This window comes from Apostichopus japonicus, chromosome 15 (assembly GCF_037975245.1).
Source record: "Apostichopus japonicus isolate 1M-3 chromosome 15, ASM3797524v1, whole genome shotgun sequence".
Taxonomy (NCBI): domain Eukaryota; kingdom Metazoa; phylum Echinodermata; class Holothuroidea; order Aspidochirotida; family Stichopodidae; genus Apostichopus; species Apostichopus japonicus.
Genome location: NC_092575.1, coordinates 243,180 through 269,460, shown reverse-complemented (window position 1 = coordinate 269,460; position 26,281 = coordinate 243,180). Strand labels below are relative to the sequence as shown.

The 26,281-nt window shown below is 40.8% G+C and overlaps 1 protein-coding gene and 1 long non-coding RNA gene across 3 annotated transcripts in view; one reads left to right on the top strand and one right to left on the bottom strand.

Annotated features, from left to right (window-relative positions):
• LOC139980937 (active breakpoint cluster region-related protein-like) overlaps positions 1-26,281 on the top strand; it is an 84,282-nt gene that overhangs the window by 8,605 nt on the left and 49,396 nt on the right. For both annotated transcript variants that reach the window (XR_011797743.1, XM_071992993.1), the window contains exons 2-5: positions 318-421; positions 12,617-12,754; positions 21,014-21,199; positions 21,725-21,869. Coding sequence is in view for 1 of the 2 variants with exons in the window: in XM_071992993.1 (XP_071849094.1) it covers positions 318-421; positions 12,617-12,754; positions 21,014-21,199; positions 21,725-21,869 (573 nt within the window). In the remaining variant the exon portion in view is untranslated. The remainder of the gene's footprint in view (positions 1-317; positions 422-12,616; positions 12,755-21,013; positions 21,200-21,724; positions 21,870-26,281) is intronic.
• Positions 15,144-21,007, bottom strand: LOC139980942 (uncharacterized). Its single transcript, XR_011797746.1, has 2 exons — positions 16,953-21,007; positions 15,144-16,919 (listed from the first exon to the last, which is right to left on the bottom strand). It is a non-coding gene; the product is annotated as an uncharacterized lncRNA (long non-coding RNA).

Here is a 26,281-nt window from a genome sequence, read left to right as displayed (position 1 = left end):
GTACACTACAGTAGTACTGAATACAGTAGTACTGTAAGAAGATAAAGATACTGGAAGTGAAAGATACACTGCAGTACACTACAGTAGTACTGAATCTATACTATATACAGTAGTACTGTAAGAAGATAAAGATACTGGAAGTGAAAGATACACTGCAGTACACTACAGTAGTACTAAATCTATACTGTATGTACACAGCACCACACAGTAGTTATTTTATAAATTAGTCATGTTGTAAAACATTAGACATTCACATAGTTTGGAAATTCTAAACAACCAAATATATTTATTAATTATCCCTCTGTTTACTTCTACAGAAAATGAGGGACGAATTCGAGGCCCAAGTCCAAGCATCAGAAAGAGACCCTCCATCTTGGAGAGCTCTTCGCAGCAACCTCCTCCAGTAACTCATAGCCTTCAGGTATAATTACTGTTTTGCCTTTCTCTTGGATGACTGTATTTACTGTATGACGGGGAAGGAGTTATAGATCTGCACTAGTACTAAGTAACCATTGTTATGCAAAATTGCTACATTAATGCCACAGTAGATGGATAGCAGATTTTGCATTGATAATGAAACCCCCAAAACTTACTGGTTTGGGTATTTATGAAAGACGATACTTACCTGTCTCCCACTACACTAACGCCACTGGTATAATATGCGTAAACAAAAGAGTTAAAAAACACACGTTTCACTTCAGAATGGTACTGCACATTCAGAAGGAAGCGATAGTGTGCATGCAGTGACCAGTAGGGGAGGTCACACAGGGGGGCGCAGTGCAAAAATCATACCAGTGGCATTAGTGTAGTAGGAGGCAGGTAAGACAGGAGTGAAGTAAACGATTGTTAAACTTACTGTACAGTACAGTAGGTGCTAAGTTGCAATTATGCCCCCCTCCCAAACTTACTACAGTATAACTAAAATTATGCTATGTAAAAGCCCAAACTTACTACAGTATTACTACAATTATAAAAGCCCAAACTTACTAAAGTAAAATTACTAAAATTATGCTGTGTAAAAGCCCAAACTTACTATATATATATTACTCCAATTATGCTATTTAAAAGCTAAAACGTACTACAGTATTACTAAAAGTATGCTATATAAACCCCCAAACTTACTATAGAAAATACTAAAATTATGCTATGTAACCCAAACTTACTTTATAGTATTACTATAATTATGCTATGTAAAAGCCCAAACTTACCATAGTTTTACTAAAATTATGCTACAGATGTAAAAGCCCAAACATACCATAGTATTACTACAGTTATGGTATGTTAAAGCCCAAACTTACCATAGTTTTACTAAAGTTACAGTATGCTACTGTATGTAAAAGCCCAAACTTACTACAGTATTATTAAAACTATGCTATGTAAAAGCCCAAACCTACTATATTTTTACTACAATTATGCTATATAAAAACCCAAACTTACTATGTACACTTATTACTCTGTTAAATTTGAATGTAAGGTTACAATACATAGTTGTCTTTGCACCATACAGTACAGTATGTTGCATTCATCAGATTGTCTTCATATTCCTGCTTTAGTTGAACCGCACAGTTATCTTTGTTATGTTGTACTTTACAACAGCCATGGAGAAGCATGAGCCATATTAGCAAGCTTTCACAGTGCTTTCACAGAGTATCATTGTCATACAGTATTTATGGTGATCATAGGAATATCAAATAATTTGCATGTTATTTCTGTTTACAGTTCCCAGGTACACAAGTATGGCTGCTCTTATGCCATTTATCCTTTTTAAGTTAATTGTTAAGTTTTTTACTAGTACCAGCCTTAAGTGTCTTTTGAAACGCTTAGAAATCCAATAGGATGTAAAGAAGGTAATAATCCAATGTAATCCGGGCAGTTTTCGAAAGATTTGAATCCACTACGAAAACGCATGAGTAAACACTTTGGATGGTAGAATGAGAAGGAAGGGCATTGACGGGATAGGACCGGTCACTGAGGGTGCACAGTGTTAAAAGATTACCAGTTTACACTATAGACACGGTAGAATGAGGTGCTAATGTTGTGGGGAGACAGGTAAGCGGGTCACTCGTAAATATATAAACCAGTAAGTTTTATAATATTTATGGTGATCATAGGAATATCAAATAATTTGCATGTTATTTCTGTTTACACAGTGCCCAGGTACACAAGTATGGCTGCTCTTTTAAGTTAGTTGTTAAGTATTGTACTACAGGTAGTACCAGCCTTAAGTGTCTTTTGATACTGTACTGTTATTGTTGCATCATGCCTCATTGATTACCTGGAATTTTTTTGTATGTGACCCTGTACTGCACACTGTACTTACTGCATAGGTCATTTCAGTTTGCATAGTCATGCTACATCTTATGAAGCTTGTTTAGCCCTGTTATCTACAGTTTGTTAGTGTTGTTCAAAATTATTGTCAAATCAAACTGCAAAGACTCACCACTCTTTTTACTCTGTACATAGCTAGAAAGTCCAAAAATGGTCACTCATGATATAAAATACTTTCAAAGACATTAAGTGTCGCCCTCAAATCATATATATTCTTCTAGTAGCAAATGTTGTGCTTTTGAAATTGTCTAACAAATTTGAGGCTGCTGAAATTAGTATTTGAAACCAGCTAGCACTCAAAGTACTTACCCTTGTAACTTATCCTCAGAAGCTCCAAAATTGCCTTTAATTTTGTTTATTCCTTGCCAGAGGCAAAATGAATCTATGCAATGGTGATGGAGTGTATGTGCGTATGTGTGTATGTTAGCATGTGTGTGTGACATCTTGGTTGGTAAACGTGGAAACCTGTATGGCAGGTGAAGAACTTCTTATTTGGTATAGAGTAGAAGAACTGTAGTGTCTCTTGTAAAGCTCAAAGCTCATTTGAGGTCAATAGAGGTCAAAGTCTGATACTGTTGAGTGGATGAACTTCGTATAATTTGGTTTGTGAATGCACCATATTGAGAATAAGAAACTCATTGTTTTTCTGTCGCTCTAGGTCTGGTCAAATTCCAAAAACCTTGTACACATGTTAACTCACATAGTAAGTGTTGGATAAACTCCATATGTAGGACATTGATGCACAGTATTGAGTGGAAGATTCGTATTGTGTTCTGTGGAGATCAAAGGTCATTTGAGTTTTTAGTCTGGCATCCTGTAAACATGATAACTAACAAAACGTACGGTGAATAAACTTCATATGTAGTATGTGCATGCCCCATATTGGGAAGAAGGAACTTGATGTTTTCTGTGGAGGTCAAAGGTCATTTGAGACAGCACTGGTCAAAGTCCAAAAACCCTTTTGCTCTCAAACTCATAATGGAAAGCTTCAATTTATGTGGCTCCAACTTATTGAGTACAAGAACCCTTATATTTTGCTGAGGTCAAAGGTCATTTGAGGTGGTCATTGGTCAAATTGGAAAGTTGGCCATATTGGTCACCATTTCTGAAACCTGTAAGTCACAGTTCTGTATATTTCAGAAATAAACGTTCATCACTCATTATATCTGAAAGCCTGGGATGGGCAACACTTAGTGTTACTGTAAATTAGGAGAAACAATATATGACAGATCTAACATCTTTCTCCAAAACATCCTTACATCTTACAATTCCATTTCCTTAATGAATGGCTTTTCTATGTCACTGTGAGCAGGATTTGACCTTTCCTCTTTTAAGTGGCTGAGAGCATTTTCCACTTCCATTTACAATATCATATGTCATCAACTTTCAGAAGGGTAGTACCTTGTCAAAACAACTTAATCAAAGATTATTATTTTAACCCAGGAAAGAAAAAAGGGATGTGATTACTTGTTACTATACATTGTTGTTTTATTTTTGTTTTCAAGTGTTTGGTTGAAATATTCAATTCATATATGTGCCTGTAAGATCTGTACTATGTTACAGTCTTAGCTTAAAAACCTGAAAATTGTTACTGTATCGTCTACAGCAGGGTTGTCCAACCTACGGCCCGCGGGCCACAGTCCGGCCCGCCGCAGGGTTGCGTCCGCCCCACCAGATGCTGTACTGCAGGCGCGTAGCCAAGGGGGGGGCGAAGGGGGCAGCCGCCTCCCCCTTGAGCATATTTTTAAATTTTTTTTAATGTTTTTATGATATCGCTAGTATTTTCAAAAGAGAAAATGCTAAAATGCAACTTACAAGGCCTGGGAAGTGCCATTTCCAGCGATCTGGGAGGCATTTACAGCCAAAATTTTCTTGTACGCTTCGCGCCAACCATGGTGGCGCTCCGCTTAGATAGTTTGCAATGCCGAATCTACAGTTTCACCCCTCCCTTGGCAAATTCCTGGCTACGCGCCTGCTAGTGTACGGTGCGAAATTTTAGTGAGCAGATTTATTGATAACAATTTTAAGCTATATAATCAATCATTCGAACCTTCTGGGTCCAAAAAACTGCATACAGGTCAGTTTGTGTGACACTCTCAGCGGAGGGGGGGCGGCTGGACTTTATTCATCTGTTTTATCAGGAAGGAAAATAAATCAGTGCACTCCGCGAGCAGTGCTCACATTTTGTTGCCTTGGGCTTCGGGCAAAAAATCGAAAAATCGAGCGTAGGGTTCATGCGGCCCCCTCCTTCATCATAATCATTCCATGTGGCCCTCCTCTGCAAAAGGTTGGACAACCCTGGTCTACAGTATATAGTGCTAACCGATCTGCTGACATCAATTTCTTTTCTGGATGCATGAAGCTTTCCATATTGAGCACTGACCATTATTGATGATTGCCTCATTGCTCCATGTTTTCCACAATGCTGTTATACACAGTATTCTCACTGAGAGACATACAGTACTGTAAGGTACGTAGCATACGACTATTATAAGCCCCAACGACTTACACACTAAATCACAAAAGTACTGTAAGGTGGTCTCTAAGTCTAGATAGAAGTTATCACTAGCTAAATGCTTCCCATCACTGGATAGCTCACAAGTTGGCCTTCCATGGCACCATCAATATATCATGACTGAAGATTTTTTGCTATCAGAGCCTTATACACTTGTAAACAAACCTCTTCACACAGTAGTAAACAATTTTAGTACCCACTGCTCCTGGGAGGCCTAAAGGGGTCTAACATTTCACCATATGTAGTTCCATTCATGTTCTTCAACATGCAAGCCACAAAAGACCAGATCCAGATTGATAAACTATCAAACAAGATGTTCTCCTACTGCATTTTGGCACTTTTCCCGAAGGAGAACATTCTAATAGGAGTATGCCAATTTAAGTATATATATCTCCCATGTGTATTCAAATAATTTATGGAGGATAATCTTGACCATGGCTCCTTCAGCATCTTACTAAATACTCTTGCAAAGATTTATTTGGGAACAGGCCACAAGTCAAAATTGATTGTACTGAATGCTAATTGAAGATTAATCATTCATTTATTAACACTTTGTACATCCCAAAACAAATCAAGTGAAAACAATTTTAAATATTAATAACAGTTTAGTTTGATTGCAAGACAAAGAAGAAAAAAAACGTTTGGAAAACCTCTAAATAGCGAACGTCAAATTAGCCGTCAAAGAATTAATTCTTCTGTGGGTACTTTCAACCAAAAGAGGGCTGTGTCTGGCAATTTATTCCATCCCCTACTTGAAGCACTTGATCTTGGTAGCTTTTGGAAAGAAATTGTTGGGTTATGATCAATATTATTTCCCAAATTAATAGTTCTAATGTGGAAATTTGGAGCCTCATTTCAATGCCACCTCTCAGAAGCATTTTCTCTCTCTGTTACAATATGTTGCACACTTAAATAAGTCTTGGAATGCATGGTTGGTACTTGGTAGGATCAAAGAGTTTTAGCAATTGTTAGCATGCTGAAAGTGAGGTCTACTTTATATTGAGTTACAATTTAAAAGAAATTCACTTTTCCCATGCATCTGTAATTTACAGTAGCAATTACTGACATAGCTGGTTATGAGTACAGCTGTGGTAAAGTGGTTGTCTGAGTACTAGAGTACTGTTGTGCAGCCACTACATGATTATAATGCCCTGAATTGTTCAAACAGCCAGCCTGTGTATGTACAGTACAATACAGCATGTATTCATTCATGTAGGCTTGATCTCAGTCGATCATACATATTAATGTGCAATTAATATATAGTACTGAATAAATGATTTTAATGGAATTATGAATATGACAAATGGTTGTAGAGCATCTTGCATGGAGATCTACATGATTGTGTTACACAGTCCTGTTGATTGGACGTACTGTAGCATTAATTAGTTATTAATGTTCGGCATATATATTAATTAGGCTAGTACTGTTAACATATCCTGGTACAAGTATGATATTTATCACAGTTTTCAAGAATATGATAAACAGCATCTTCATCCTTATTGAATACTGTACTTACAGTGTGAATTAAATGACTAGTACAGCATCTTCATCCTTATTGAATACTGTACTTACAGTGAATACTGTACTTACAGTGAATACTGTATTTACAGTGAATACTGTACTTACAGTGAATACTGTACTTACAGTGAATACTGTACTTACAGTGAATACTGTACTTACAGTGAATACTGTACTTACAGTGAATACTGTACTTACAGTGTGAATTAAATGACTAGTTATACAGCACATGCTCTTCTGGTTTGTATACATGTATATATTGGATGCCAGGCAATGTGCCGTATTCACATCTGTATAGCCTGTATTGTATTGTACAGTATCTATACATGGATTAGTATGAGCTTCAGCTACAGACATGAGGCATTTCGTATATAATGTCATTGTAGCCAGGCTTCGTTCAAATGTGCAAAGCCAGGCCTACAATATGTACCAGTAAAAACATAATTTAATCTGGAATGCTGCAGCCATAGGAGAAACTTCTTGTGTCATTTTAGCCAGGCAGTGTTCACATACTGTACAGTAAACTTCAAGGGTAGATTGTACATGTGCGTATAGGATTCTTCAGCTACAGTGAGTGTACATGAGGCATTTCATATTGTATCTGTGTAGCCAGGCTGTATTCAAATGTGTATCTGAAATGTGTTAGATACATGAGGGATTCCATGTTCCTGTTTACTGTAGCCTATAGCCACGCTTGTTTGTTTTGGGAGGTGTTCACAGACTTTGTATCCAGGCTATGTGCTAAAGTGCACAGTGTCAGCTACATGAAGGCATTCCATGGCTGTACAACAAGGCTCTGTGTTCACATGTAACCAGGCTGTATGTCCATATAGAGAAAGTTCAGTGCAGTGTCAGCTACATGAATGCATTCCATGGCTGTACAACAAGGCTCTGTGTTCACATGTAGCCAGGCTGTATGTCCATATAGAGAGAGTTCAGTGCAGTATTAGCTACATGAAGGCATGGCTGTACAACAAGGCTCTGTGTTCACATGTAGCCAGGCTGTACGTCCATATAGAGAGAGTTCAGTGCAGTGTCAGCTACATGAATGCATTCCATGGCTGTACAACAAGGCTCTGTGTTCACATGTAGCCAGGCTGTACGTCCATATAGAGAAAGTTCAGTGCAGTGTTAGCTACATGAATGCATTCCATGGCTGTACAACAAGGCTCTGTGTTCACATGTAGCCAGGCTGTACGTCCATATAGAGAAAGTTCAGTGCAGTGTCAGCTACATGAATGCGTTCCATGGCTGTACAACAAGGCTCTGTGTTCACATGTAGCCAGGCTGTACGTCCATATAGAGAAAGTTCAGTGCAGTGTTAGCTACATGAAGGCATTCCATGGCTGTACAACAAGGCTCTGTGTTCACATGTAGCCAGGCTGTCCATATAGAGAGAGTTCAGTGCAGTGTTAGCTACATGAAGGCATTCCATGGCTGTACAACAAGGCTCTGTGTTCACATGTAGCCAGGCTGTACGTCCATATAGAGAGAGTTCAGTGCAGTGTTAGCTACATGAAGGCATTCCATGGCTGTACAACAAGGCTCTGTGTTCACATGTAGCCAGGCTGTACGTCCATATAGAGAGAGTTCAGTGCAGTGTTAGCTACATGAAGGCATTCCATGGCTGTACAACAAGGCTCTGTGTTCACATGTAGCCAGGCTGTATGTCCATATAGAGAGAGTTCAGTGCAGTGTTAGCTACATGAAGGCATTCCATGGCTGTATAACAAGGCTCTGTGTTCACATGTAGCCAGGCTGTACGTCCATATAGAGAGAGTTCAGTGCAGTGTTAGCTACATGAAGGCATTCCATGGCTGTACAACAAGGCTTTGTGTTCACATGTAGCCAGGCTGTACGTCCATATAGAGAGAGTTCAGTGCAGTGTTAGCTACATGAAGGCATTCCATGGCTGTACAACAAGGCTCTGTGTTCACATGTAGCCAGGCTGTCCATATAGAGAGAGTTCAGTGCAGTGTTAGCTACATGAAGGCATTCCATGGCTGTACAACAAGGCTCTGTGTTCACATGTAGCCAGGCTGTCCATATAGAGAGAGTTCAGTGCAGTGTTAGCTACATGAAGGCATTCCATGGCTGTACAACAAGGCTCTGTGTTCACATGTAGCCAGGCTGTATGTCCATATAGAGAGAGTTCAGTGCAGTGTTAGCTACATGAAGGCATTCCATGGCTGTACAACAAGGCTCTGTGTTCACATGTAGCCAGGCTGTACGTCCATATAGAGAGAGTTCAGTGCAGTGTTAGCTACATGAAGGCATTCCATGGCTGTACAACAAGGCTCTGTGTTCACATGTAGCCAGGCTGTACGTCCATATAGAGAAAGTTCAGTGCAGTGTCAGCTACATGAATGCATTCCATGGCTGTACAACAAGGCTCTGTGTTCACATGTAGCCAGGCTGTATGTCCATATAGAGAGAGTTCAGTGCAGTGTTAGCTACATGAATGCATTCCATGGCTGTACACTAAGGCTCTGTGTTCACATGTAGCCAGGCTGTACGTCCATATAGAGAAAGTTCAGTGCAGTGTCAGCTACATGAATGCATTCCATGGCTGTACAACAAGGCTCTGTGTTCACATGTAGCCAGGCTGTATGTCCATATAGAGAGAGTTCAGTGCAGTGTTAGCTACATGAAGGCATTCCATGGCTGTACAACAAGGCTCTGTGTTCACATGTAGCCAGGCTGTATGTCCATATAGAGAGAGTTCAGTGCAGTGTTAGCTACATGAATGCATTCCATGGCTGTACAACAAGGCTCTGTGTTCACATGTAGCCAGGCTGTATGTCCATATAGAGAGAGTTCAGTGCAGTGTTAGCTACATGAATGCATTCCATGGCTGTACAACAAGGCTCTGTGTTCACATGTAGCCAGGCTGTACGTCCATATAGAGAAAGTTCAGTGCAGTGTCAGCTACATGAATGCATTCCATGGCTGTACAACAAGGCTCTGTGTTCACATGTAGCCAGGCTGTATGTCCATATAGAGAGAGTTCAGTGCAGTGTCAGCTGTGTTATCATGATCCATTAACAGCCACCCACAGAGCAATTTAATCACAAAAGTTTGGTGTAGTTGGAGCACCAGTACTGGAAGTTTGTGAAGTATTTGGATTGAAAGGAGATGTCACAATGAACCTTTGGAAAGTGTATGCAATGTTAGCAATATAAACAGATAGACAGATAAACAGTAATTTAAGTGAGTTCAGATAAATTATAGCTTCTCTTCAGGTCATGTGAGTCCATCTTTAAAGCAATCTAGTAAGTCTTAACCTGACTGACTCTAGAAATCACTATGTAAGCTGTAGAACACCTCAACATGTATGGAGGATGGAATGGCATTGAAACTCAAACATAGTTGTACATGTCACAACCATTCAAATGCCAATCAAATGGAATTACATATCTTAATTATTATTGCATGAACATCAGTCTTATTTTTGTAACAATCGTTCTATGTATAAACAAATATTCATTATGACATAAATTGATATTGGATGAATTTAGGCACAAACAGTTGCATCTTGTTGTTCACTTTTGGTCTGGCTCTATTGATGGTGTTAGCCCATCTGAGATACTTGAACTGCACATGGTTCACTTAGAGTTACCACAATAAATACAGTATGAGAGCCATTAGTACATTAGTGTAGTACTATGTTGAGGCTTGAACTGCACATGGTTCACTTAGAGTTGCCACAATAAATACAGTATGAGAGCCATTAGTACGTGTTAGTGTAGTACTATGTTGAGGCTTGAACTGCGCATGGTTCACTTAGAGTTACCACAATAAATACAGTATGAGAGCCATCATTAGTGTAGTACTATGTTGAGGCTTGAACTGCACATGGTTCACTTAGAGTTACCACAATAAATACAGTATGAGAGCCATTAGTACATTAGTGTAGTACTATGTTGAGGCTTGAACTGCACATGGTTCACTTTGAGTTACCACAATAAATACAGTATGAGAGCCATTAGTACATTAGTGTAGTACTATGTTGAGGCTTGAACTGCGCATGGTTCACTTAGAGTTACCACAATAAATACAGTATGAGAGCCATTAGTACATTAGTGTAGTACTATGTTGAGGCTTGAACTGCGCATGGTTCACTTAGAGTTACCACAATAAATACAGTATGAGAGCCATTAGTACGTGTTAGTGTAGTACTATATTGAGGCTTGAACTGCACATGGTTCACTATGAGTTACCACAATAAATACAGTATGAGAGCCATTAGTACATTAGTGTAGTACTATGTTGAGGCTTGAACTGCACATGGTTCACTTTGAGTTACCACAATAAATACAGTATGAGAGCCATTAGTACATTAGTATAGTACTATGTTGAGGCTTGAACTGCACATGGTTCACTTAGAGTTACCACAATAAATACAGTATGAGAGCCATTAGTACATTAGTGTAGTACTATGTTGAGGCTTGAACTGCACATGGTTCACTTAGAGTTACCACAATAAATACAGTATGAGAGCCATTAGTACGTGTTAGTGTAGTACTATGTTGAGGCTTGAACTGCACATGGTTCACTTAGAGTTACCACAATAAATACAGTATGAGAGCCATTAGTACATTAGTGTAGTACTATGTTGAGGCTTGAACTGCACATGGTTCACTTAGAGTTACCACAATAAATACAGTATGAGAGCCATTAGTACGTGTTAGTGTAGTACTACTGTATGTTGAGGCTTGAACTGCACATGGTTCACTTAGAGTTACCACAATAAATACAGTATGAGAGCCATTAGTACGTGTTAGTGTAGTACTACTGTATGTTGAGGCTTGAACTGCACATGGTTCACTTAGAGTTACCACAATAAATACAGTATGAGAGCCATTAGTACATTAGTGTAGTACTATGTATGTGAGGAGGATAACTACAACCATACATGTTGATGTAACTTGCATGTCACTTACTGTTGTTCATCAAGAACACTAACACACCTGTTGCATTTCCTGAGCTAGTTTTAGTATTGGGATCAATGGGTAGGTAAACAAACCTAACCTATTTTTAAACTGCTCTGTTTGATGGAGATAGTGAGTATGGAATCTGTGCTGCATAGTCAGAACGCCCATAAGTAGCTATACTGTACGTAAAAGTCAATGGTTGCTCATTTCTAGGGAACCTTTGAACTTTTAGGTTCTGTGCTCACTATGAGAGCAGGGTGTGTCATATTTCCTACAGCCCTTTGCTCCATGAGAGATCTGTGTGGACCTGGCATGTGGTTGGTTTAATTTGTAATTGAAATGGAATGGAGGATTGAATTGGTCAGGGACTGGATAAAAAAACTTATAGTACACACTTTGATACTCAGATAGTCTTTCAAGCAGGTATCATTTTAGCTGTGTTACTCACCGTGAAATGTTCCTACATGGTTGTACTGTCTTACAGTGATAATATTACAAACTGTGATAATACAGCACATGTGAGAGGGACACTGAATTTGATCACATGACTGTGGTCACATGACTTTGGCCATATGACCTTGGACACTGACTTGACTTCAGTGTTAGTGTTGGTATGAGTCATTCAGATATCTGATAAAATTACTCAATTAAGAACTAGAAATGAAATTAATGATTTCAGTTGTGTCTATTTTTCTCGATTCAACACACAAATCTATGCAGAATGGTGAGAATTGTTAGAGATAAGAATACTTTTAAATTGCATGATTCGTCAAATGTTGTAAACAAGTTGAAAGCAACTTTCAAGTTAAATATAACTATAAATATTTCAATACATATTTGATACCAAGATTCAAATACAATGTAATGCAGTACATGAACTTGAACATACAGTAGTCAAGTTTCATTTCAAATCAAAGTCAGAACTTTGCAAATTTCAAAGATTCTCATTATATTTGCCATTAATATATTATTATTATTATTACGCCGTTATTTATATAGCGCATAATCCACAAGTTCTATGCGCTTTGACAACTTACAATTGTCACTAAATGTTGAAGACAAAAGAGGTTGTATTTATGATGCAGATTAATCATGAGTGAATCAAGGACACAATTAACTGCAGAATAGCAGCTGGTGTCGCTTACTCGCAACACAGCACAGTACCGTGCAAATAAATGTAGCTCTTATTTATTAGTATTGAGTACTTGCTTTAAGACCAATGTTTATTATGCTTAGAAAACTGACCACACTTTAATACATTTTAGACTTATTCATTCATTCATTCATTTTTCAGTTTTTTTTAACTTGTCTTTCTCTACAGGAGCCCTCATCATCTTCCTCTCTACAAAGGAGACTAACCAGTCCAGACGTTGAGAGGCTAAATATCAGAAGAGCAATACTAAGCACAATCCTGGAAGGAGAGAAGAAATTTATAGCTGGTCTAGAAGAACTTGTCAAAGTAATTATTTACAGTCTGTGAAATTACTCCATCTTGTTTATATGTTTTTCAATAATGTATCCGTCTATCAGGTTCGCAGTATATAATGAATGCTTGAGCTGGTATATATACAACTAGCACTACGGAGACATTTGAACATGCATGCCTTTAACTTGATTTTAATAGGATATGATGTCTAAACCATATCCTAACCAGTTCCTCCTTCATAGGAAGTCCTATAAACCATTGAAAAGTACCGTATATTAATAGTTTGGATGTATGACTTGATGTAATGGAATAGCCTGGTGCTGTGGTTACATCCATTGATGGCTACAATGCTGTGTAATATAATTATTCAAATGCCTTCTAACTCTGGGTGATAGCAAATTAGTTGAATTAGTTTTGGTCTGTGCTGGTTGGACATTAACTCAGCACAGTGTAACCTAACTTTCCAATTTACTAGCTAATAGTAAACAATGGAAAGGCTGACTCATCTGTTGTACATAACCTTCATCTAAAATTAGAGTTAATGACCTTGTATATTGTGAACCTATACAAAGCTATTTGGGATTGTAATAACAAGTCTATATATTTATTGTTTTATGTCCAGTCAACTGTGATCTTTTGTTTGCAATGCTACACCAAAACCCCATCAATGCAACTTAGTAGCTTGTCAAGTTTTGCTTCCAATACTGAAGAAACACAGATTGCTTAATTAGAACATATTATTGAACATATTTAGAACATATTGTTGAAAACAAAAGCTGTCTTGATGACATTTTTGGAAGTAGAATGAAGTCATTAATACTAATCATGTATAGTATTAAAATTAAATGTGGAATGTGTTTTGGACAGTATATAATAGCATTATTTAGGTTCCAGATACTGTCTTAAAAAAAACAGCTTTGAACAGATTCTCAACAAATTACCAATTGCCTTTCTTTTAAATATCTTACAGCAGTCCTGTAAAGTATGCAGGAAAAGTTTGAACACTGCTAAGGTGTGGTTTGCTAAGGTTGAACACTGCTAAGGTGTGTTATGCTTTAAGGTGTGGTTTGCTAAGCCATGGCATACTACATGGTATGCTTGTAAGGTAAGATATGCTATGGTAAATGTGTGATATATGCCATGGTTTGTTAAGGTACTGTATGTTATGTTATGAGGCAGCGAAATGTAGGATTTACTTCGCTCCTCGCTTACCTGTCTCCTCACAACCTTAGCACCTCATTCTACCGTGCCTATAAAGTCCTGGTAAAATAATAACACTGTGCGCCCTCTATGACCGAACCCCCCCTCGGTCACTCCTCACTACTCATTCTACCATTAAAAGTGTCTTCACGTGAATTTCTTGTGGATATATTTCCCTTGGATTTCGTCTTGGTTTTCTTTAGCGATCTTTGGAAGTTTCTTTCCTCGGATTCTTAGGAGTATTGCAGTCCTTTCCAGCCCGATAAGTATCCTTTTTTGTTGAAAGGGAGGGTTTTGGGGACTGTTTTTATTCCTAGTGCGTTTCCGCCCTTAGGTTTTTTGCGGGGGTAGCAGTTCCGCGAACTGCCTAGGTTTCCCGCCAATTTCCCTTCCCCACGCTATAGGCGTGTCGTTGTATTTTCATGTTCATAGCATGTCTACATTGTATTTCTATTCACGATTTCTTCTTCTATATTTCGCTCTCTCATGTTCTTTTTCAGCTTGTGTTGATTTTGTTAGGCCACTTCGTAGCGTTTTTCGTATTTTGCCGTTGCTAGGTTACGCTACGTACCTCTACTCACCGTTATGTACCTCCCGTTCTCTCCCGTTCTCTTGTTAGTTGGCTTTTTTTCCGTAAGCTTAAGAGTTAGTCTTTCCTTAATTCGAGCGTTTTAGTTTGTCTCGTAACCAGCTGAAGTTTTTTTTTTAACTTTTCGATGTTTCGGCCAGGCAGAACCTGGGTCGAACACGATTTGTGTCCTAAGTGTAGAACCTACACCAGACGGGACCCATGCCTGGTCTGCAAAAAATTTTCGCCAGCCCAGTGGCACTAGATAGACCAGTGGCTTACGAGTCTAAGAAGCAAGCTTTAGGGCAGGCTGGACTTGATTCCTTAGGCCATCGGTGCTCCAGAAAAAGATATAGGAGAGACAAGAGAGAGAGAGAGAGGAGGAGGGAGAAGTGGTGAGAGAGGTGGAGGAAAGTGGCCAGGAGAGGGCCGAAGGAGAGGTGGAGAGAGAGAGAAAGAGTACCCCTAACGGTCCCGGCGACGTCCGGTTGATTACTGCCAGAGGGAAGGGCAGGAGCAAGGCTCCCGCCAAGAAAAGACCTCTTGAGAAGAGGCACGGCTCGGCCGGGCTAGAGGCAACGTCTCAGTCCGGGTCGCAGCAAAGAGTACCCCTAACGGTCCCGGCGACGTCCGGTTGATTACGGCCAGAGGGAAGGGCAGGAGCAAGGCTCCCGCCAAGAAAAGACCTCTTGAGAAGAGGCACGGCTCGGCCGGGCTAGAGGCAACGTCTCAGTCCGGGTCGCAGCAAGAGAGACCCATGGAGCGCGGGCTACAGGCCACGGAGAGCTCGGGTCCGAGAGAGAGAGTACGACCGAGGGGTCGCTGAAACGGAGCCGGTCCCATAGCAGGCTCCGGGGAGCCCGGGTCCGGCGAGAAAAAAAAAAAAATCCCACCGGAAAGGACAGAATGTCCGGGTCGAGGAGTACCGGCGTGGTGGTACCCGGCGTGGTACGCACACAGAGACGGGCTCCGGGAGCCTGGGTCCGGCGAGGCCCCGGGCCCGGCGAGACCCCGGGTCCGGCGAGACTCGAAGGGAAGGCAGAACCAAGGTTTCACTCCAGATCCGAGACCGCCCCCGGAGCCGGGAACCAGAGCTATACAATCGACTGCTGGGTCCTCAGAGATTGGCTCCGGAGGGCCCGGGCCCGACGAGAACGGGGGCGCAGGGGCAGAAGCCTGGCCCGCAGATCTCCAAACGGGATCCAAAACTGGTCCCGAAGTCGGGAGCCTACGAGAGTAACAACATTTACAACTGCGACATTTACAATAACATTTACAACTACAACAACATTTACAACGAGATTAACAACGGCCCGCAGACCCCCTAACCGGAGCCGCGGCCGGTCCTGAGGCCGGGAACCGACGAGATTACCAATGCCGGGCCCCCAGAACGGGGTAGCAGGGGCAAGCGCCCAATCCGAAAAGAGAACCAGCCCCGAGCCAGGTTCCCACGGCAAAGGGAGAAATACTTATCCCCAGACACCGAACACAGACATCGGTGCCGAGGAGCGATCGCAACCCACGGCCAGCCCGGCCGCGACACCACGATCAATCCCAGACCAAAGAATGGAACCTGATATGTTCCCCGGCAAGGACGACCTGGTTTGCAGAGCGTCGGGCAACCTGTCCGGCCTAGACGACGAGGTCGACCCCTAGATTTCGGGGTTACAGAGGACGGTTTAGGCCCGGTCACACTACAGCGATATTTTATCGAAATACGGTCCGATTTTTCCGATTTAAGGCCGAAGAGTGAGGTTTGTGGTAGTGAATGTAATGAATGCAGTAGAATATTCGAATACCTACTTCAAATCTGAGGGGTGCTAGAACTGACTACATTCTGAAGTGACTTCACATCGAAAAGCGATAAAAATCGGAAGAGAAATCGGATAGCTAACCGATAAAAGGAAACGGAGTCAATATCAAAAGTTAGGAGAGGGCTATTCCACATCGGAATGGCTCAACAGATAGCAAATCAGGTCCTTTATCACTGTGGCTAGAAGACCCGAACGAAAAACTGTCTGTTTCGATTCCTCTGGGAAAATCGGATAGTATTCCGATAAAATATCGGTATAGTGTGACCAGGCCTTTACTCCCGCTTCCCAGATTAGGGGGAGTGTCCCCCCCCCGGAACTAGCAGCTTGAGCGGCGACGACAGGTTCGAATCATTTGCGGAAAAACACCGCTACCACTACACATCCCAAATGTGTGTTTATTTATCGAGTACCTGCAGACACTCATGGGTCATATTCTCCTCGCTAATTATACTCCTCTCTAATCATAATTCATCGCCATTTGCCTAGGTTAAAATCTTACTTGTGTTTAAAAACACGGTCGTTTAAAACACTGGTGAACCCACTTCCAGAACATGTTAAAATGCGTAAGACTGAGGGGTTTCAAATCGGTTCTCATGACGTACAGTATTCCGTTTACCTTAAAACCTTGGCAAACTGCTAGGAAGAGAACTTTCTCGAGACTTGGCAAAGTGCCAGGAAACATAACGCTCATAGATCCTTGGCAAACTGCCAGAAAAAAAGAAAAAAAAGAAAAAAAAAAAAAGAAAAAAAAAGAAGAAGGTACAACGTGGCACATTTGTTAAGAGAGAAGGGGGGGCCAAGCAGCCACCTGGCTTGACACGTGTAAGCTCAACTTTTACTGCAACGAGCTATCGACTACGTGAGCGATCCTATGGAATAAGCCTTTCTTCCTATTTCTTTGGTGAATTACCAAGACAAACGCGTTAGTAAGTTGAAAAAGGGGTAGGATACAACCCCAGCAAGTTACAAGCGCTAACACGCTCCGAACATACAGCATGCGCTTCATGAACAATGTTCCGACATCTTAAGCAGTTGCATTTCGTAGCACCTGATGGCCTAGTCTTGACTAGCCTAGGCGCTAGGTGGTTTCAATAGGAAGCTGGAAACCTTTACTGCACTACGAAATGGACACATCTCGACAGGAAGAGATTTGAGAAGTAACGGGTACGTTATCATAACATTCAATACGTGTTTATTACGTTAAATGTGGTGTTGATAAAACGTTGACATAAGATGTCGATGAGATATTACGTTATACTAATGTTATATTAATGTCTTAACGGAAATTGTTTTGAAATAATAGCCCCTAAAGGGTTTCGGTAACATATTTCTTACACCTCTAATAACGCTATCATAGCAAAAGACTAAACAATTAGTAACCTTTGTGTTTGCTGAGTAACTCCCTGGACTCCGTTAAACAGCCAGGATTTATGAGGTGGAATTTCTACAAACCCACCCTACACAGCCCCTGTTGGGAGTTTGTTCCTGGTGAGTAGGGCTGTAGCTTAGTTAGCTCAGTGGTTAAACCCGGTGCCTTCCAATCAAAAGGTCCCCGGTTCAAGTCACCCCAAGATTAATGTATGTTGTCCAGTTACAGAACTGTTGACAATTCATAGTCATGGACATTAAAATATGAATGTACGAGACTGACTTTGGTCAGCTTGCGGCTTTGATAAGCCAATGACGCTTCTTCACAAGTTCCTACTTGCAGGATGATCTAAATTACATACACAAATACATACATATACTGTAGTTGTAAAAGCCACGTAGCAGCTGTAGCATTGATTAAGACTCTGATGAAGCAAACTATCCATTCAGTACTCAATTTTTGGAGAGCACTGTGGCCAAGCGGTGTAGGCAGTGTACTGGTGATCTAAGGCTTGCAGGTTTTAGTCCTGGCCAGATCATTCTGTTGTTTCCTTGGGCAAGGCACTTTATCTCCATTGCGTCTTTCCATCCAGGAGGGATTTCTCTCTGTTTAACAGGTTATTGTTGACCAGGGTAATATTGCTAGCGCCTCTGGCTTCGTTATCGATAGATAGGCCGGCGCAGTTCAACCCTCAATATTATTATTAATATTATTTTTCATGGAAAGAACCTCCATTAAACCTCCCTACAGGGTACAGCTTAGGTCTACATCATCAAGGCATTACTTTTCTTCAGAGGTTTTCTGATTGCAACTGGCTGATAACTAAAGGGTCATCAGCGGTACTGTGGTACTGCAAGCAGTGCTGCGAGTGCTGCTGTACTGCAGGCGCTAACAAGGTCATCATACAGGTCACTGTCCTTGACTTCTTTAGCAGCATATACAGAGAAACCACTTTCCTGCACCACAGTGGCGTCAGCAGGGCAAAGGATCGGCCCCAACACTCTATTTGCAAAGATAACCAGGTTTCATGTACTTCCGCCTCGCTCTCAGGACTCCAGGGCAGAGAGATTGTGCCGTCTGGCATGGGAGACCCTCACCACAGCTGAAAGCCAGAAAGGAGAGTGTGAGGACCGATGCTCTGCCCAGGGGACAACTCGACCCCGACGAGTAAACCCTTCGCAAGGAACATGCGGTAGGTTTTTCCACATGTTCGGCATACCTCAGATAGACCTGCTTACGACAAAGGGCAACAATGGGCTGCCCATCTTTTGTAACAGGCGGTCCCACCTGCAGCCTCCCACATAGCGCCAGGTCCCTGCCTTGAGACGGACCAGAGGTTTAAATTCTTCCCCCCCCTTTGGCATGATCAGCCAGATACTGAGGAAGATTCGCAGCTCCAAGGGTAAACTCATCCTAGTGGCTCCCTCCGGACCCCGGGTCCCAGGCCGCAGGTCCCACACGCAGGCCCCAGACGGGGACGTCTGGTTTTCCAGACGGCTCCACGCTGGGCATTAGCCCAGACATTGACCAGCTCACCAAAGGCATGGCTAATCGCCGTCCACGAGTCAGACAGTTAGCCCCCTCTGTGGGGCTCTCGGCAGTGCTGCATGCCCTGGCAGGGCCGCTGTACGAATCAACGGGGAACGCTTCCCTGGCTGCTCTTACAAAGAAACCACTCTTCGTCATTGCGGTAGCGTCAGCATGAAGGAGTTACCTCCAAGCCCTAACAACCAAACAGAACCACATCAGATTCGAGGGCCATGGGGCGAGGACGGTTCCAGACCCGTCCCTTATTGCCAAGAACCGGGCCTTGACTTTCTTGCCCGGGGACATTTTCTCTCAGGAAATCAAAACCCTTTCATCAGTGGCTGAGGACAAGCGTTGGTGCCCAGTCAGGGCACTGAAGTGGTACTTAAACAGGACAGAGAAGTTGAGACAAACAACCTCCCTTTTCATCCTGCCACGACCACCTTAAACAGCAGCCGCCAAGGATACCCTATCTCGATGGCTAGTAGAGATGATCCGCCCGTTCACGATGGGGGGATACCCGGCCAAGAGATCGCAACATCAGTGGGGCCTCGGCTTCCACAGCTCTCTCTGCCGGTATCCCGATACAGGACATCCTCAAGGTGGCAGCGTGGAAAACACCAACTACGTTCGCCGCCTGTTACTTACCTGACACTCTACACGCCGAGGCAGCTTTTGGCAGCGCGGTGATGCGAGGTCCGGTTGGTACTTGGTCCCAACCCTCGGGCCTCCCACCATCGGGCAGTGCCACTTGGTGCTAAGGTTGTGAGGAGACAGGTAAGCGAGGAGCGAAGTAAATATTCCAAAACTTACTGGTTTGGATATTTACGAGTGACGAGCTTACCTGTCTCCATTCCCGCCTCCCTCCCCCGAGGGGGTGGGACACAGCCAGACGGGGGAGCAGTCGTTCGACTAGGCTCACGACTCCAAGCACAACACCAGATAGACAGAGCCAACAACTACTAAGAGTCACCGGCCAGGTCTATCGGTGAGGGTAACTTTGCACCCTGTGTTTTTCATAGGCGTACTCACCTAAGTTGTCTTAGGGTTAGCAAGTGTTGGGCCTTTACAGGATGAGGCTCCTTGTTAGGAAAAAGGGGTAGTTTCGCCTGCAGGGCTCAGGAGAGTGTTCCCCCCCCTTACCCGCTGCGGCGGGGAGGATTACACTCTCCCTGCTAGGAAGGCATCAGTGCCTTTTGTTAAGGGCTCACCTTTGAGAAGTTTAGTCGACAGGAGTCCTTGGGGGTGGCCAGAGGATTCTGGCCACCCCTATTTCGGTGACCGTGAGGCCACTTTTAAGGAGTGGTCTCATGAGTAGTGAGGAGTGACCGAGGGGGGGTTCGGTCATAGAGGGCGCACAGTGTTATTATTTTACCAGGACTTTATAGGCACGGTAGAATGAGGTGCTAAGGTTGTGAGGAGACAGGTAAGCTCGTCACTCGTAAATATCCAAACCAGTAAGTTTTGGAATATATATGCTATGGTGCAGCTTAGACCTGTACAATATGCTATAGCTTACTATTGAAGGTTAGATATGCTATGGTATGTATGGTATGGTACAGCTAAGGTAGTACAATATGCTATGACTTGCTATTGAATGTACAGTATGATACAGTATGCTATGTTGCTGCAGCTAAGGTATGTATGGTATTTTGTAGCTATAAGGTATATGGTATGGCTTGCTATTGAATGTATAATACAGTTTGCTATGGAATGGTGCAGCTAATATAGTACAATATGCCTGGTGCAACTAAGAGTATCATAGATGAAATAAGTCTGTTTGGCATGAATGTTTTTGATTTATCTTTCTGCAGATATCAGATTCGTTCCGGGCCAACATGACACTATCTGAAGCTTTTCTTACTCGAGAGGAGTTTGATACTCTGTTTTTCCGGATACCAGAACTGTGTGAAGTACACCAGTCCTTCCTGAAACGTCTGGAACCAAAGTTGACTGACTGGAGTCCAGAGAAGGCATTTGGAGACTGCTTTAGATACTTGGTACTATACTTTCTCCATTGCCCCTCCCCCTTAACCCTGCACTCTACCCACCTCTATTAATGTATACCTGACCCATTAAGGGCAGTGACTTGCTGTTAGGCTGTCCCTCTATTAATGTATACCTGACCCATTAAGGGCAGTTACTTGCTGTTAGGCTGTCCTTGGAATGCTGTCTTCTCTCATAACTCTTATTTTTTTTTCTTTTTTCTTTTGTGGAAATGGATTTGCTTCTCTCTCTAGTAGACCTGTCAGTTGGTACCCCTTTGTTCTCCTGTTGTTTGGGTCAAGTTCTGGAATATACTTTCTTCCCACATCCAGTCAAAAATTGTTACACACCAGTAATAGATGCATGCATGGATTTACCACATGTATATCAATTTACAGAGAATATATTTGAATGTTCTAACAAAGTGGACCAGACGTGGTGTAGTAATATTCAATGAGGGAGGGTCATGGGTGGGATTAACCCTAGCTGTTGATTTTAGTTTTATGCGTCAAACTTAATTTACTTTCTGATTTCTTCAGGCAAGTCAATTCTACATACATGAAGAGTATGCATCCAACTACAAGAGAGCTTTCACAACTCTGAAAGAAGAAAAGGAAGAATTTAGAGCAATCGCAAATAACACTAGAGGAAGACTACCCAATGGAGAGTCCCTTACTCTGGAAGGTATGTCCATATTATAAACCTAAACAGGGAAATGAAGCCATACGTTAGAGCCTCTACACACATGAATGTAGGAGCTATCATGAATTAAACATTTTCTGTAATTCCAAAATAACACTAGAGGAAGACTACCCAATGGAGAGTCCCGTACTCTGGAAGGTACGTCCATATTATTAACCTAAACAGGGAAATGAAGCCATACGTTAGAGCCTGTACACACATGAATGTAGGAGCTATCATGAATTAAACATTCTCCGTAATTCCAAAAGACAACCAGATAGTTTTCTGAATTCTAGATTTAAGATGTTATTTAATTTCACAACACTACATGTCTTTCATTTCCATCTCACTTTAGGTCTTTTGTTGTTGTCATTTCATTACTGTCCAGGGTACCAAAGGGTCCCATTTATTAGGAGTTTTATCTTTCAGATTTCTTGCTTGTTATGGTCTATGAGTCTATGCTGCCTATTAGTTGAATTCTAGTATATAAACAGAAATGATTCCTCTATGATTCAAGTGAGGCTCATAAGAACTGCACATCAATGTTATTCTAGTATTAAGTTTGTGCAGTACCTCTACAGATGTCCATATAAGATCTATTGCAGGCTTTGTTCACAGTTTGCTTTAATTGGCTGATGACATTTGCTTTTCATTGTAAAGGATCACCAGAAAACATCCTCTCTCTGGATGTAAAAGTCACCAATTTGAGTGGCCCAGTAAACATATTTGTGCAGTGATATAAAGATGAAATAGATGTTCCTTTGTCTCTGTAATGTTTATTTTTTCTTTTCTATAATCATAGTGTTTCTGATCTCTGATTAGTATGTTTTTTCTATATGAATAATGGACATCATTTTTTGTTGACCTGTAGAGGTAGAATATTGTTTGTGGTAAAAGCAAAGGTAGGTATATTAATCACTGGCCTACGGTTTTATTGCCTTTGTGATTGATACCTTCTTGTTTAATGGTTCAAGAGGTTAGATTAGGCCTGTCATACCGCAGAAAGCTACTATAAATATTAGTGTTCAAATGATAATCGGATTGGAATCGGGCCGATTATTGCATAAACGGAACATAATCGGAATTGGTAACAATACTGATTCTGGGAATTAAAGAATGTGCTGGATAAGGCCTATGTTGATTAGCTGAGTACAGTATAGGTTATGTTGAGGCATGAAATGCTCCATAGTGCAGTATTTGATGCACTAATTTGTAATACGATGTTTCTTTTTCTCCCAATTTGCAAAGGGTCATACTTCCCTGCCCATCACCTCCCTTTTACCGTGGACCCTCTTATCTCCATTTCTTTTCAACCTTTCGATATTTGCCGCAATGCCCTCAAAAATGATTTAATTTCCGCAAAAATGCTGATCGAATCCACCTTTGCATTAGGCCTAATACTAGGTTGTAACATTGTAAACAGGTCTCGGAATACGGTCTACAATTTTGCTCAAATCAATTATGCACAAGTAAATGCAAATTTTTCATGTGGAAAAATAATTTTGGAGTAGTGTTTAGTTGTTATGATTTCTTTACATCAATCTGGTAACATTCTACAGTAATTGCAAACAAGTTACGATGGTACCATTTGCTGTTCAGTTTGATTGGCCTAAGTTTAAATTTTCTAATTGAACTTGAATGGAATTAAATAGGTAACGAATAAGGATTTTTAACTTCAAGTTCGTAACATTTCTATTTGTCTATAAACGGAATAATACTGGAAATAAGTACAAACTAATGTCTGAATGTAAGAAATATGTAATTAAAATTTACACTTTGGTAAAGGCTGAAGATGGATGGTTAGTCTGAGGTACCATTTGAGATGGATATTTTGGGTAACTATTCTTAGCGCATTTCAAGCCATTAACAGGTGACATACACGTCGAGTTGGTTAGGCCATTCGCTTAGCACAGTGCTTACTTGGTAGGATGTCATATTTTTGTATTTTGGAAATTTGTAAAAAACTCTATATTTTCTTTCCGCAAACCCCAGAGGTGATTTGGTAAATACAAAAGGATACATAAGAGCACTTTTTTACATTAAGTACAATGAAAGAAAGAGGATACAGAGGAAAAGCACAACAATAATTATTTCTATCACATACTTGATTGCTGATTTCGTATAAACAGGATATTTTCTCTTTATTAAATAATCGGAATCAGCCCGATTATGAAAGAAATAATCGGTAATCGGTATAAACAACAAATGCAGTTGGAATTGGAAAAACTTTGGGGAATCTCCTTCCCAGTTTAAGAAAAGTTTCTCAGTTAAGAGTAACCACAGACATTCCTTAAGGTGATCATGAATATTATCTCTTAACTCCTTTTATGGGCATTAATCTATTCTTGTTTGTTAAATGAACATTCAATCTCACTCTTTATTTAATCTGAGAAATCTTTTTGCATCATTAATTGTCATGACATAAAACAAATGTTTTGACCTTGGGCCTTGTTGAAGGTTTTAAACAAAAGAATTGTCCAAACGTGTATACAAATGAATCATATGCATGCAGCATAGGCATGTTGGCTTATAATGAAAACATTTAGGCTATTATTAAATGCAATAACATAATTTTGCATGTTTGATGTGAGGTTCACTTTGCCGGGGTGTGAAATACTGTGATTCATTCCTCTTCGTGTCATTGAGACTAAGGATCAACTGAAGTTCCATCATGGTGTTCTTTGCTTGGGTGACAAATCTAAACCCTCTCTTGACTATAAAGAAATTTGAGTATTCTTTAGTGTGCACTCATTATTGTTAAAGTGTACAGCTAGGAAGACAGCATTCACAGCAGGGATATCATATTATGGTTGCATCTGATTTGGATGGTTGATGTTGAAATGCCTTCCTCATGTAAAGTGTTTGTTTAGAGGAGAGAGACATCACTGATTTCTCTGTGGGGGGGGGGGGGGTCGGGGGTGGCATTCATAGGCAGAGTGGATATAGGGAAGATAAATTGTTCAGAAACAGAATGTATTGGTCATATTATGGTGTCTAGCTGGTATTTGAAGCTATGTCTTTGTTGATTTGTGAGCTAACATTGGCTGCTGCTCGGGTCAGGGATGCTAGTAGGTCATTGATTATGATGATCCATATAGCTTACATATGGTGCATGTTTTCAGTAATTTTGAAGTTTCACTTTTGAAATCTTTGTATTTCAAAACAGGAGAAGTGTTATAGCAGTAAAGTGATATTTGCTTTTGATTATAGAGGCTATGGAAAAGGTCACAAATATTATGGGTAAACTGTCTGTTTAATTGGAATTGTTGGGAGCATATCCTGATTCATGGAAACCCAGCTTAACAGAGTCATATGACACATACAACCTGTTTCCAGTAATCCTTGAAGCTGGGTGAAGGACAGCTAAAGTAGACTCCTCTTTAATATAACTTCACCACTTTCAGCTGAAGGAGAGCTACAGTTGACTGCTCTTTATGATAACTTAATTGCTTTCAGTTGAAGGAGAGCTACAGTGGACTGCTCTTTATTATAACTTCACTGCTTTTAGTTGAAGGAGAGCTACAGTGGACATGTCCAAATAGCATTTCAACGGAGTACAGTTGCGCTGTTTTACCTTCACTTTGACCTCTAGATATTTAAACCCCTCATCATAAACTTAGACTTTTGACCATATTGCTTCACTACATTCTATTGTACTTTGCGACAGAAAATGTTGCATGCAGTAGCTTACTCTGTCCTTGACTTCATTTCTGTATCTCACTATCCCATTCCTGTACCCAGTGCTTGCTGTCTGTATCACAACCTCATTATTAGACCCTTCCACACACAGTAAATCTAAATCCTGCAAGTTACATAAAAAATGTAGTTTCAAAACTTACAATTGTAGCAAAATTGCAATGTAGAGTCTATGTCACTTCTCTTAATGTGTTTCTCACTAAAGGGACATTTAAAAGTGGATTTAACTTTCCAAAACCAGCTCAGCAGGACCAAATCATCATTCGTATACATTCATTTATTTATTTGTTGTAGGTAGTTCCTATAAGCTCAACTGTTATTGTGTACATCTCATCAGAATGGAGACTTTTCCTGTTGTATTTGATTTTTTTACTATTATAATATATAAGGACTGTAATTCCCGCAGAGGCATACCTCATCAATTTCAGCAATATCCCATATATTAAATAGAATGCGCTGTAATATACCACAAAAATTGGTGATGATGCTTCTGCAGAAATTGTCTAATAGTTTTAACCGGTGTGTAACATACTGTAGAGATATACATGTATGGTATATTGCTAAAGTTATATTATTTGAAGAATTAACTTGGCATTTGAATAAATAATTGTCAGTTTTTGGTTAGTTCTTGAGTGCACCATAGTTCATGACACCATTCTTAATCATTGTACTCTATATGCCATCTCATATATTGATCATACTGTTTTTAGGAGCCTTGC